The sequence below is a fragment of the Ochotona curzoniae genome, unplaced genomic scaffold, assembly GCF_017591425.1.
Source record: "Ochotona curzoniae isolate NIBS_2020 unplaced genomic scaffold, NIBS_Ocur_1.0 contig_3432, whole genome shotgun sequence".
In the NCBI taxonomy this organism is placed as follows: Eukaryota; Metazoa; Chordata; class Mammalia; order Lagomorpha; family Ochotonidae; genus Ochotona; species Ochotona curzoniae.
The window spans coordinates 714119-728442 of record NW_024465859.1 but is presented as its reverse complement, the minus strand read 5'-3'; the positions used below and the strand labels follow the sequence as shown (position 1 = coordinate 728442).

Below are 14324 nucleotides of genomic sequence, written 5' to 3'. Positions count from 1 at the left end.
ACATTTATGCCCTCTACTAGGAACTTATACCTTCATATTCTTGGTTTCTGGACTTTGGTCTCATGCTCGTCTTTCAGACATTTTTATGATAGCATCTCCCCAAAGCACCAAAGCATAAGAATGAACCGGCCTGTAGGGGGCATGACCTAAATGGGTCTGATCAAGCACGTTCCTCCTCTTAGCTTAGGTAGGCACTGGCACATCTCCAGCCAAACCTCAACAGTTAAGGCCCAGGTATTTGCCTCCTCCATCCAAGGAGAGAACAGTATTGATTTGGGTTCTGGAACTGAAACACTTCATCTCAAAGCCAGTTCATCCTCTTACCATCACTGGGCTGACCTCAGTAGTGACTTAGATTGTTTTTTTTTTTTTTTTTGGCTTTAATTCTTGGTAAAATGGTGCTAAAACAAGGTGCATATTTGATGCTCAAAAATTTGAGCTTTTATTCATTGATATGAGGAATAAAAATTATCTGCAGAGACAGATAAGGATAAATCTGCAAACACATATATAAATGTAGTGGGAAAGTAGCGAGTTCCATGTGTTGGATGTTCTATATTGGTATTTTGAAGAAACACATAAAAGAGAACCTTGATTTGAGAATACATATACATATATGTATGTACGTATGTGTCTGGATGCATACCATTTTATAAGCTCATTTTTTTGTAACTTGAACACACTTAAACATAATACACTTGGGCATCCTTAAAAAAAGGAGTAAAGGGAATAGGCAAAAAGAGCAACGAAATAAAAATGGTCTGCTGTAGGCAGAAACCAAGGGCCGGATCACAAAAACTCTTGACCAGTTGAGACATCCTTGCTATGGTTTCAGCTCCCAGTGTGGCTCCCAGTGTCAGGAGGTGGGAACCCTGCTGCCCATCGTCAGCCCAACATAAATGTCCTTCACAGGTTTACTTACTCAGGGGAAGGCACTGATTATCTGCTGAACCAGTGATTCTGGGTTACAGGAGTAGATGGGCAAGTTCTTGGCTCCTTTATAGCCATAGGAGGAGCACACAGGCCCTGGTGCACTTTCGGGAAGGTCAGCTACCCTGGGCCTCAGGCGAGTGGAGGGACAGTTATGGGCAACCTCCACACTATCAGGCAGGAGAGATTTCCAGGAGACTGAGCATATCTCCTCAAAGAAGGTTCACTCACTCTGCCTGGCTGGAACAGAGGACAGCATTGCTTCTTAGGAAAGAGTCTCCAAAACTGTCTCATTTCTCTCTATAACTTTTTCAAATAGATAAATACATCTTTTTTTTTTAAGCAGTTGGGGAAGTGGGAGAATGTTCTGGTGGATTTTCATGGTGGGTAAAAATTCAACCTGCGATGCTGGTGACACATAAGGGTGGTGATTCTAGCTCTGGCTGCTCCATTTCCTATCTGGCTCTCTGCAGATGGCCTGAGAAAATCAGCAATAGTAACCCATGTGGCAAACCCAAAAGAAACTGCTAGCTTCTGGCTTCAGCCAAGCTCTGGGCATTGTGGATATCTGCGGAGTGAACCAGTGGATAGAGGATCTTCTTTCTCTCCCTGTCTCTTCCTCTTTCTCTCTCTCCATCTCACTTTGTAACTCTGGCTTTCAAACAAATAAACAAATCTCTAAAAGCCCGCCTCAGTTTCTCAACAGATGCAGGCTGAAGCCAGCCAGGGTATTTTAGCAGCTTCTGTGCAGAAAGCTACTACAGTAGCTAGTTACCTTTCTTTCTCCCATCTACAAAGCTCAGTACTATGTATAGTGAAAAAAGCATATCCTTTTAAGGCAAGAATCACATCATCACAACCCAGAGACCAGTGTTGCCCAGTCCTTATTTGTAACTGAGATTTGCACTTAGCCAACCCACATTCCTGATTTTTAAAAGAGCGAAAACCTCCTTGTTCCTAACTGCCCTCATCATTTCTGATAAGTAGAGAGCTTATTAGCTCAGAAAATGCATTTCCCGGGAATCTTGTGTTTCTGAAAACCATGTAACATGTGGAGCATATTCTACAATAGTTTATTTTCAAAGTCTAAATACTATGTTTCTGTCTGTGGCCAGGTGTCTTAGGAGCTTCCACCCAAACACATAATTATTCTTGTTGAGAGCCACACATAACACAAATTCTCCCTTCCGCTCACAAAGTTTCTGCCAGCCAAGGATGTTGTTGTCACCCATTCTCACTATCCTATTAGCAACCCTTCCCAGATTCTAATTAAATTCACCCAAAGGAACTGGATAGATACTCTGTGAAAGCGCTTCCATGTGACCCTTAAAAAGATGACTCACCTTTCTCATGGTTGCTTGGTGGTGTTGGCGGGGGTGGGGAGGTGATTGGTTTGGACTTGTCATAGTTGTTAAAGCTCTGGCTGCGACGGTTGTTAGCAGTGGCTGATCCTCCACGTGTTTTGGCCTCGCTGCCTGCAGCGGATACTCTTGTGGTAGGACCTGGGAGTCTAAAACGCAAAAGCAACAGAGTAATGCACTCAGTTTCAAGAAAACAACAGTGTCAAAAGAAAGAATTCCAGTCATGCAGAGTTCAGAAGAAACCATTGTAAACTCTGGGTCTGTAGAATTTTTTCAGTAAAGGAATTGGTAGAACCACGATAAACAATTAAGCTAGTAATCTCCAGTGAAGTCCAAGAGCAAAATGTAAACAGTTTTCCTTTGGACAAAGAAAATGTGAAGAGAAAATATAAGAATACAATTGCTGATTAAAAACACAAAGCTTATCTTTCTTTTTCTCTGGGGTGAGCATTGAAACAGTGTTTGCCATGATTCAGGAATGTAAGGATCAAGAAAGGGAATTACTGCCACTTAGAACCCAACACATATGCAACGAAAACTTAAGGCCTAGTGGGAAATACTTGTCCAGACATATATTTCCCTTCAACACCTGACAACCTGTCTCTGTAGGCATTTCTTGAAGGCTGAAGCCCAACTTTTCCATAGAGTAGATGGATAAAATCATACACCCTTCCTGTAAAATCAGCAGGAATCTGTTAGTATAAAGACAAACATCTACTTTCCCTTGAAATAAAACACCTCATTTTGGGAGGTTTGGGAAATAGAGCCACCAGATTTCTTTGTAATATGTCTAAACACATCACAGCTCAATCCCCAAAGAGTTAAATGTAAGACTGCCCCAAATCTGAATTTTGGTCCAGGGACTCATGAAACAGGCTGTTTCCAATCATCAAAGTTGAAAGATGAAAAAATGACGAAACATTTCATTATATTTTCAGCTAAAACCCACTTAGCTGTGTTTAAAAGCCACTGGAATCTCAGTCAACTAGCATTAGGTCTAGTGATAAGTTCTGAATTTTCAACCCATAAAACTTTCAACCTTCTCTTTTTCCATGCAGCTCTAAGCACCAAAGAAGTCTTTGGTCTGGAAGTATTTTAGATGGAAGCAGGCAATCACTTTCAACTTTTTCTTGTTGGCTGAGCAAGAAAGATGGCTGGAGAATAAACAGAGAACATAAGCTGGTGTTAGATGGCTATAAAATTTATACAGTTAAAATGCTGGCCCAATTCCTTGACTGGGAGCTGGAAGAGATGGAGGGAGTTAACCTCTTCCCCCAGGAAGTGGCAGTTAGAACTGTAAGGCATTCTCCCCACTGCACTGGGAGATCTGCTCCTCTGTTAATTTCCCCTGCCTTATTTGGAGAAGATATGCACCCGATCAAGACAGGCCTGGGGTGCCAGGACAGACAGAATGGGGTACAAACACAGGGTAACTGTCTATGGTTGAGGACTAGATTCAGTTAGCACAAGTGATCAAATATATATAGCAAATGGGTTCTGGTACCCACCCCTCAGTTCTCCATACAATGCAAACCATTTCCTCCAAGTCCTTCAGGTAGGTGTTATGTGAATTCTCACATGCAACCCAGCCATAGTCTGCAGAGCCTTTATGTCCACAGATAGGTCTGGAAAAGGATTATAGGCTTGCTCCAAGATAATGTCACAGCAATGGTATTAACAGTGCAGGGTAAGGAAAGTCATCGCATTTAGACTTGAGTGGTGAAACTGCAATGAACTGGGAAGCAAAAAGCAATGAGGAGGGAAAAGGGCATGCATTTCAGAATTTCTGGAGAACACCATTGTTTTGATCTAGCACTGAACCACGGCAGGACTTCTGGGCACCTCAGGTATGAGATAAGCACCAGCTTCAATCAATGAAGCACTCTGGCTCTCTGTGAGGAAGTGTGATGTGACAACTAGAAGGTGGCATTTTCACAAAAAGGCATGGCATAAGTTTAACATTTCTGGGATTCATACTCTGCACTGAAAACTTGGAACGATAATAACAACAAAATAGCTGTAAATTTGAAATAAGACTTAACATCTTAGGGAAAGAACCAGCTTAGTGAATAGAGAACTAGAAGCATGATTAGAGAGCTAGGAGGTCAAAATCCCACATAAAGGGAGGGCTTATAAAAAACTAGAGAGAAAAAAAAGCTGGCACATGGTAGGACTGTGGGACGGAGAAGGAAATGAGGCTGCAGAAGCAAGGAGGTCCAGAGCAAGGAAGACCTTGTGGGTCACACTTTGAAGCCTGCACTTTGTCCTACACTCCAGGGATGAGGTATTAATTAGAGAGGCTGAGAGCAGAGTTCCTAGTTTACCAGTGACATGAGACCCTGGGTGTCTGGCTAACATTTTGAAGTTCATTAATGTTAACATTCTTATGTATCATGAGAACTTCTATCATCTCCTACCCTGGAAGGATCTGCTGTCTACAGCACTACGATTAAAATTTCTATAGAGAAGGTCTTGCTCCTGTGGTATAGCTGCAGGTATAACACATGTTGCCCACTGTGCTGTCTTGCTAAAGAAAAATGTTGAGAAAGGAGGGTGGCAGGTTGCACCACATACAGCATCAGGAGGTTCCAACAGCTCCAAGATCCACATCCAAACAGTTAGAACATGAAAGGGCACAATGGGAGTCTCTGAAACAGATATGCCACTAAAAAAAAAAAAACAACTTAAGAAAAGCAGTGTAACAGAGGTAGGAAAAAAATCCTGCTGCTACTACAGTCATGATCAACTTCTCCAACATGTGCAGAGACGAGCAAGCAGGGCAGTGAAACTGTCATTCCTAGCACAGCACCTACAAGTGCTTCCTCGCTGCATGCGCTGTACGTGATGATGGGGAGAAAGCAGTTCTTTCCCCCTAAACCACTTCAAAGGTTTGGAGTAGAGGGTGACCCCTCCCAGGGAGAATGGCAGCTTGTGTGCACATGCTGGGGGGCTCATAACTTGAAATGTGTTTTGCCAGACAAGATGATTAAATGTTAAATCTCTAACTCCCATGGCATCTGCTTTTCAGCAGTAAGACAGAGAGGGCTGAATGCCAAGCCCCCTGATTCCATCCCACAAGATAGACTTCCATGGTGTGCAATCTGCTAGAAGTGGACTGTCTACCTGCCCAGATCAATTTCAATCACCACAGTTGCCCTATTGCTTCTTTATAGTGCAGTGATTATATGCCAGGTGCTAAGAAATTAAAATGATTTCACTTTATCCTAATACTCATGACAAAATTATTTATTAAAAAGGAAACACAGGGTCATGGAGATGAAAAGCTTGCCCAGGTGAGACTGTACCTCTGTCTCTACACAAAATAAGCCTCCCACCTGGGGCTCACTGGAGATGCTTGCCACTTTGCTAATTATTCCTGGTGTTCATTAAGGTCATGGACTCTGGCTGGTGCTGAACATGTCCTTACCCTATTGCGCCATCTTGATTCTCCCTGGCTGGTGCTGAATCATCATTTGTGTCCCAGCAAGAAACTAACTTTTAAATCTTTGGGTGATGCAGCCTGCTTAGAGGGGGTGAGGCTGTTCTCTTCGGTAACTAAACTTACTGCCATACATAGCAATGCTTAATCAGCTAAAATCTGTGTCAGAATCATACTCACAGGTGCAAATGAATAAGGTAAAAAAAAAAAAGAGTATTAGGCAAATAAGGAAACAACATCCTTCCACTGGCCTAAAAAGATACAAAATGCGACACCCTTCTAATGGCCTAAAAAAGAGACAAAATGCACACACCAGTAACTCTCCAGGGTCATGCAATCCTACAGGGAAGTTAGACCTCTACTTTAAACCTGGCAGCTCTGGATGCAGCATGAGGAGTTGACATGCCCCCTCTTCTCCTTCCTCTCTTCCCACTGCCTCCCAGCCTCTGCCTTCTTCCATCATCTGGAACTGATAACAAAGCCTTCCTGGGCTGGGCATGTGCTTCCCATTAGATATTTTCCCAACTAGCTCCCGTTTTCTTTATCTTCCAGGACAGTGCACATCGTGGGAACAGACACAAGATTTCAGGTTTCTTCCAAGCTCTGCCTTCTCTTTGCTTCACCATACCTAAGCCTTTGCAGGACACCGATTAACGGGAAGACAACAGTTTGCCAGAGCAGTGGGTGGCTGCTCCGTTTTTCAGAGAAAGCATTTCCTCTCTTTGGCTTCTCAACAACAGGCACTGATGAACTTAGGTCTGCTACACAACCCCCATCCTGTCCCATCGAAGCAAGGCTAGTACACCGACTTACTCTCTGGAGGTACACACTGCCAGGCAGCTCCTCCCTCAGCAGCCAGCTGGATTCAGAGCTGGCCTCTGAGGAAAGTCAACTCTGGCTAAAAAAGATACCCAGAAGCGAGCATACTGGGAAGCAAGCTGATGTTCAGTATGTATCTGTAACCCAAATGAAATGAGAAATGAAGCTGTAGGGTGCCTTCACATGAGATTTCAATGAGAAAATACTTGATTACTCATAATGAGGAGGAATTTTTTACCCAGCAACAATTTCTGTTAGGATGCTTCAAAGGCAATGTGAGGGGAAAGGCTAAAGGAAGGTTTGAATTATGAGACAGAAAAAAAAAAAACACATCAATAACAGAACTCAAGAAAAAGGAAGAGAGTATAGCACAGTGGTTAAAGCAAGGGTGCTGGGGTTAGATCACCTGATCCCCAATTCCCATCCTCCCCTATTCTGTGTAAATTTTGGCTTTAGCTTATGCATCTGAAGATGGAGGCTACAGCGTGACTCACCTCATAGACTAATATGAGGATGAAATAAGATAATGCAATTCAGTGGTGCATTCAGTAAAGGTTATTATTGACACTTTAAAGTAGCAGCAAATACAACAGTAGCTTTTCCCATTACTAGAATAGATCCTCATAGAATGTAGCAGATAATGCAGTGTGATTTAAGAGACCAAGCAGGTATACACAAAACTATTTTAATTATTAGGAAACTGATGCAGTCTCTTCCAGAGAACAAGAGGATACAGCCACATGCATAAGACACATGCGAGGAAATTCAGAAAGTTTGTGAAAAACAGAATTCAAAGAAACTTTTATTTTTGGTGTCAAAATTTTAAGCCATGCAACATTTTGTGCATTTTCATGAATTTTTGAAGATACGTTATAGATGTGAATTTCAATATTTTTCAACTAAAATTAAAATTTTTTTAAAAAGTGTTATTGATTTACTTGAAAGGCAGAGTTACAGAAGGAGAAGGAGCAACACAGAGAGAAAGATCTTCCAGAACTGATTCACTCCCCCGAATACCTGCAATGGCCAGGGTTGGGCCAGGCCAAAGCCAAGGGCCCGAAACTCCAGGTAGCTCTCCCATGTGGCTTCAGGGGCCCAGTGCTTGGGACAGTCTCTGCTGCTTTCCCAGATGCAACAGCAGAGAGTTGTATGAAAAGTACAGCTGACAGTTCAATCAACTTGAACTGGTTCCATATGGCACACAAGGTCACAGGCAGTGGCTTAACCTGCTTTGCCTACATCTAAATAAATCCTTTAATTCCATTTTCTACAAACTTCTTGAAGTATCCTCACAGCTGCCTTGCTGTTTGATCTCTTTCGACTAATTTGGATTCATGCTTCAGGTTTTTACAATTCAAGAGCAAACCCGAACCAATATTAGTAATTTTAACAACTGCAAAAAGCACAACACACATAAATGAGATGCAGGTGAGGTGGGATTAGAGCCAAGAAGAAGCAGGGAGCAAAGTCAGCACAAAATCACCATCAAAACTGCCTAGAAACTCACCTCTCCCTAGATCAGAATGGATTCTGACAAAGCGACCAAGGCAAAAAAAATTAATGAGATCATGTAGATGTCAGCCTCATTTACAATGAATCTCTCTCTCTCTCTCTCTCTCTCTCTCTCTCTCTCTCTCTCTCTCTCTCAAAACTCACTGCCATTGGGTCATTAGCCAGAGCACGATACGTTTTCTGGAACCACAAACATGAAATGGGCAGGCCAGCCAGAGCAGAGGGAAGAACACAGCAGTGGGTTGGGCTTCGACCATGCTTTGCAGGACACAGAGAAGTCTAACCTAGAGATCTTTTTCTGACCCAGAGTGAAGCGGATGATTTTGCTTTGAGATGAGTCCTTGGATGATGCACTGTGTGACAGGAAAGAAAAAGGAAAAAGAGATGAGTGAGGAGAGAGATGATATGTTAGACATACAGCCAAACAGTAAGAATCTACTAACAAGGACAATGCTCGTGGGTTTCTCCCTCTGCCCACTTTCTCCCCCACAATTGGTAGCTTTTTCTAGATCTGACTCTGTGGATTATCTATTCCCAACATTAAGAATTAAGAACTTCTCTATGTGTTTAACATTAAATTTCTTTCCCGTTTCTGGTCAGCTCAAATGCCTCTCACAGTGACAGCCTAAAGCAAGGGATCGTAGCTACGGAAACAAACTTGAGCCCTTTCCACAATATAGAAATGTTCCATCCACATGCTTGCTCTACTGGTTGCCTTTCAGATGAGTGTTCTAATGTTCTAATCAGCCCATACAGCTAATCCAAAACAAGGGCACCCACATTTGTGTGTTTTGTTGGTTAGAGGAATTTTGCTCTTAATACTGTAGAAATGACTACTTAATGTCTGCTGAACTTGCTAAATTCTGTTGTTTTTTTCAGGGGTTATACATTTGTACGTATGAAGAATCTTGGTTAGGTTTAATAAATTTAAGTATTAAGCACATACAAGAAATATTTCTTGCATCCATATTTCCATATATAGCATCTTTATTGAAAAATCTGAGGAAAAACAATTTTGGCTTCATCTATATTCAGAAGTGAAGAGAATGGAATGCAGGGACAAAATAAACCTATTATCTGAATTCTTCATCAATGAATGGAAACTGACAAAATGTATGTGCAGTAGACACCAAATGAGGAGGAAAGCAGATCCTGGAGCCAATGCTTATCTCAGGGCCCCTTGATAGGAAAGAGGGGTGTCATGGAGTGAAGTGTGAATTAAGTTCATGGCCACCATGTAAACTGTGAGAAGAAATGAAGGGGTAAAGCGAGTTTCTTTAGGATTGTCACAGGGGAGTACTGTTTGCTTCATGCAAGTGTCTCAGATGTCCTTTGCTACCTCCTACAACTCCTTTATTGGCTACTTTCATGGAGACTCACCATTAACCCAACCTAAATGAACGGTCCAGTTTCTCTGCATGCTATACTCACACTCACCATTATCTGATCCTTACCTTCCATTGTTTACTCATTTGCTAGCCTCCTTCAGTAGTATAGAGAGAGCAGGAATCTTTGCTATCTCATTCTTCATTGGCCCTAAGGTGCCTACAATATGCATGGCATAGACTTACACTAAATAAATGAATGCACATTGGTAGGTTCAAGGGCCTCTAGAGAGCTGCAATAACAAGGCCAGGTTTCTCAATTTGTCCTCCACAAAAGCCATCTTCTCCAACAGAACCCAATTTAGCATCCAGGGTATGTCACTCTGCAGAATGTACCCTGAAAAATGTACCCTAGTCATTCAGTCATGCAGGCCCATCAGGGATTCTCCAACCAGGGAATGCCTCCCTCACAGGCAGTTCTGCAGGGAGGGCACAGTGACTCTCTCCCTGGCTGTCTAGTTCTCTTTGCAATTCTAGGCATCTCCTCATCTGCACTTTTTCATAATGAGATAATGAACTAGGAAGTCTTATTTACATGACACCCATTCATGCTGGCTTGCACACCATCACCCTTGGAAAATTTCTCACGAGCAAAGAGCTGTAATGATTTGGTATGTTTGAGCAGCTTCATGCTTTGCCCAACTAGAATGGGTGATATAAGGTAACAAGAGTGTACAAGAAACCCTAGGATTCTTAATGCTGGTGCTCTGGAGGATCTGAGAGAAATGGCCATGACTGCTTAGCTCACAACAGATGAAATGAAGACATTGGTTTGTTCAGTGACATTCTGAAGTTATAGCTAATGCCTGTTCAAAAAAGTCATCATCAGCTTGTCTGTAGAATTTTACTATGATTAAAAAACTTTCTAGTTTCTAAGCCTCTCCCTTGCTTCTGTCATTAAATGTTTGCAGCAGAGTTGTTTAGGAATGCAAATGCAACTACTGCCATAGTAGCACTGTCTTGGCACTCAGCTTGTACATCTGCATATGGTGAGTGCAATGATTAACCATCAGTTGTGTCTGGGAACACTAATAAAACCCAAGGCCCCATTTTTGCAGAGCAAGAGCTCACTCCAGCAAGGCAGACTCTCTGACAGCATTTAATACTGTCAGGGTTCTACAAAACCAAGCCCCACTCAGAGGAGTGGCTGCCTCCTCTGCTTCACTTGCCACTTCTCTTAGGTGCCTTAGGCATTTCTCTTCTGGAAAAACAGAGATGCCTCCTGGAACACAACTACTGCCTCTGCTAAGTAAAATGACTCACACACGTAACTGAACACCCAGCTTGCAGGCCAGCACACAAAGCAGGTTTGTAGCCTATTTTAGGAGCTGTTTACTGCACATGAGGGTGTGTGTGGAATGGGTCAGAGTTATGACAGGAGCAGTTAATCGGTTTTGGCTGCTGGTGATTCAGCAGTACATGTTTTGGGCAAGGGAGGCAGCCTCAATGTGTCCATTTCTAGGTCATGCTAATTTCCCGCTGACTACTGGTAGCATTCAGCATTGATTGGACAAGCTTGAATGAAAAACATGCACAATACAGGTTAGACTCTAGTGAAAGAAGGTGCTGGTAAAACATAATTGTTGCTCAAGGAGGAGCCCCCACCTGGATTGCATTTCAGCTTGTGCTTTCGACTGCTGATGTGGCGCTGGCTGGTGAGGCTGGCACGTGGTTAGGGGAGTGGCTGGCACCTGTTGCTGAGGGGTGCCACCCTGGCACTGGGAAGGAGCCCCTGTCACCTGGGACACAGAAGGTGGTAGAGGTGAAGAGAGGTGTTGCTTCTGGGGCTGCTGTTGCTGCTGCTTGTAGCGGGAGAGGCTGAAAAAGAGGCCTAGAATGGCCTTGAGGTTTCCATTCCTGATTTCTGCAAGACAGGAAAGAGATCCTTGTTAGTGGGGTTAGGGTGAGGTGGGGGCAGCGTCTTTTTCCTATTCATCCAGTGGCTGCTGCAGCCCTCATATGAGTCTTATTCCTTAAGGCTATGACAGACTTCCTGAAATGCTTACATGATAACACAGTCAATTAAAAATAGGCTGAAATCACAAAGAAATAAGCTTATTCTCCCCCACTGGGATTATAGGGGATACACAAGGCAAGTTTCAACTAGACACCTGGCAACGGCCAAGAGAAAATTCTCAGGCAGGACACCAGGGAGATAGCAAGCGTCCCCAAGCAAGACTGTGCTTGTTACACAGGCAAAGTAATTGGTCCAAGGACAAGGGTGCCATCTAACACTCAGGGACACTCCCTGGATCCTTGGCTGCTCTGCCTGGTTTGTGTTCAAGATACAGGAGGGAGCCAAGGGCTAACTTCACACGGCAAATCTTCTTTTTCTACTTAACAACGACAACAAAAAAAAAACCCTAATTTGGGTTGGACGTAGGGATAGACTGCAGGTGTTTGCTGACATGTAAAGGACTCACACAAAATATTTTCTATATTGAAAGAAGCCAGAACAGAGAAGGAATAAGAATTCCTCCTATTCAGATGAGTTTTTCAGATGTTAAAAATGCATTTTCCTTGAGGCATTCAGACAATGGCAGAGAAGAATAAAATATTTATTCACAGGCAGAGTCCACAGATCACAAGAGGTTTCTGCATGAACAATCCCTTCTTTTATGTGGTTCTTTTAACATCAGATGTTGATGGGGCAGAGTCTAAACAGACTCTGAGGGTGAAGGACCAGGTGGACATCCAGCATAATGGAGAAGAGGAAGAAGCTGGAGGACAGACACGCACAGGACACTCTGCTTTGCTGCCACCCTGGGCTGGCTTTCCTTTCCCGAACTGGCAGGGGTGACAGAAGGGCATGAAGCTCAAGGAAGTATGCAAGGCCTGGCCAGAGGCTGGGAGAGGGAAGCTTGGACTCCCCAGGTTAGCACAAAACCCAGGGGACGCTGCAAGTATAGGCGCAAACATTCCTTCCAGACCTGTTGACAGGTACAAGGCCTTTCAGAAATGAGCCCCTTGCATAGATGGAGGAACACGCAGCCGCTCCAGCACTTTAGCCCACGTATGATCTCCCAGGTTCAATGACTTCCTTTTGGTGTGTAGCTATGTCCTACCTTTGAAGACATGGACACAAAACTTCTGGAAAATAACCTTCAGGCCTCACTCTGGGAGTTAGCAGGGTCTTATCATAGAGCAAGGCTGACAGCAGTATAGAATTAGGAAAACTGAAACCATGATTTCCTATCTGTACTGAACATTCACTAGCTATAAGCTAGTTGTAAACTTGTATACCCATCATGGGTAGGGAACTTAAAAGCAAGCAAGATATGATTTTATTTCTTAAGATAGCTCAAGGGCATTTATTTTTTATTTTTCTGGTGTATAAAATATTTCACAATATTTGTTTAAAACTATGAAAGAAAAAAGGAGAGGAGAAATCAGTAACTCAGCACATCCAGGGACTTCTAGGCTTCCCAGTGTAAAAAGCAGGTTCATCCACACTGGCACTCTTTACAAGCTCCCAGCCCATTCCTACTGCAGACAAGAGCCAGCCTTGTCTCCACCTCCAAGGTTGAGCCACTCATAGTAAGCCACTTACTGTTCCTGACTGTTTGCTCATTGTTTCCTGAAACTTTCACTATCTGTCAAAGAGCATAGCACTGCTGATAAATACCCTTTGTGACTTTTAGTATTTGTTTATTTCCATTTTATTTGAAAGGCTCAGAGGCAGAGACAGAGATCTTATATCCACTGCTTCACATCCCAAGTGCTCATAAAAACCAGGGATGGACCAGGCTGAAGCCAGGAGCCCAGAACTCAACCTGCACCTCCCTCATAAAATTAAGGGATTCAGCTGGTTGAACATCAGTTGCTGCCTCCCCAGATGTACATTAGCAGGAAGCTAGAAGTGGAAGTGGATGTGGGACTCAAGCTCAGGCACTCTGACAGGCAATGCTGTGGTCCCCAGTGGTGTTTTACTTAATCACTGTGCCAAATGCCGAAGGAACTTTTTCACCTTACCATTTTTAGGGTAAAGAGAACCAGAGCCAGAAAAACCTGGGGTTGATCTCTTTAGTCCTTCACCGACTTGGAGATTTTGCAAGATTCCATCTATCTGAGCCTGATTCCTTCTGTACATTTCCTACTTGCTTGTTATGAGAATTCAGTGAGGCTTAAGCAAGATAACGAAGGCAAAGTCCCTAGGACACTGGCTAAACTGTGCTTCACTTCCTGCTCAGAAATGACTCCCTCCACCTGCAGCCTTTACAGAACTGAGTACAGGTTCAGGGGAAGCCTTAGGAGCAGCTCATTCTCCTGGCTTAGCCATTGTAGGCCACAGTCCTTGTACCCTAAAACAAATCAAGCATGAATAATTCCAATTAGTGAAAGCAGAATGGGGATCTTCTTTATGGTTTTAAAAATAGATTTACTGAGATATTATATAATTTGTACCCATAAAATTTAGCATATAATTCCATGATTTTTAGTGAGTTTAACAAATCCCAGTTTTACAATATTTTCATCATTCCATAAAGATGCCTCATTCTCAACTGCAATCAATTCCCAAATCTGCTCCCAGGCAACCACAAATCAGCTTTCTGTTCCAACAGATTTGCCTTTCCTGAACATTTCACATAAATGGGATTTTGCAATATGTACTCTTTTACAACTGGCTTCTTTCACTTGATATAATATTTTATCAGTTTGTACTGCTGGCTGGTATCTCATTATATGGATACCACATTTGATTTAGCCATTCATCAGTTGATGGACATTTGGACTGTTTCATTTTCTTTCCAGATCACAAAATTGCATGAGTGGTGACTGCTTGGAAGGCCACACAGTGAATGCCATGTGTGGTCTATAACAGACACGATCCAAAATAGCGAGGCCTGGTAAGCCAGCTCCACAGGAAGCCTAAAACAG

General features: G+C 42.9%; 1 protein-coding gene across 3 annotated transcripts in view; it reads right to left on the bottom strand.

Annotated features, from left to right (window-relative positions):
* NAV2 (neuron navigator 2) overlaps positions 1 to 14324 on the bottom strand; it is a 390873-nt gene that overhangs the window by 214698 nt on the left and 161851 nt on the right. For 2 of the 3 annotated variants that reach the window (XM_040980004.1, XM_040980005.1), the window contains exons 5-6: positions 11052 to 11310; positions 2274 to 2440 (exon numbers count right to left, since the gene is read on the bottom strand). In XM_040980004.1, the coding sequence (XP_040835938.1) occupies positions 2274 to 2440; positions 11052 to 11310 (426 nt within the window). Of the gene's footprint in view, positions 1 to 2273; positions 2441 to 8345; positions 8415 to 11051; positions 11311 to 14324 lie in introns of all 3 variants that reach the window. The other variant, XM_040980003.1, reaches the window with a different exon arrangement.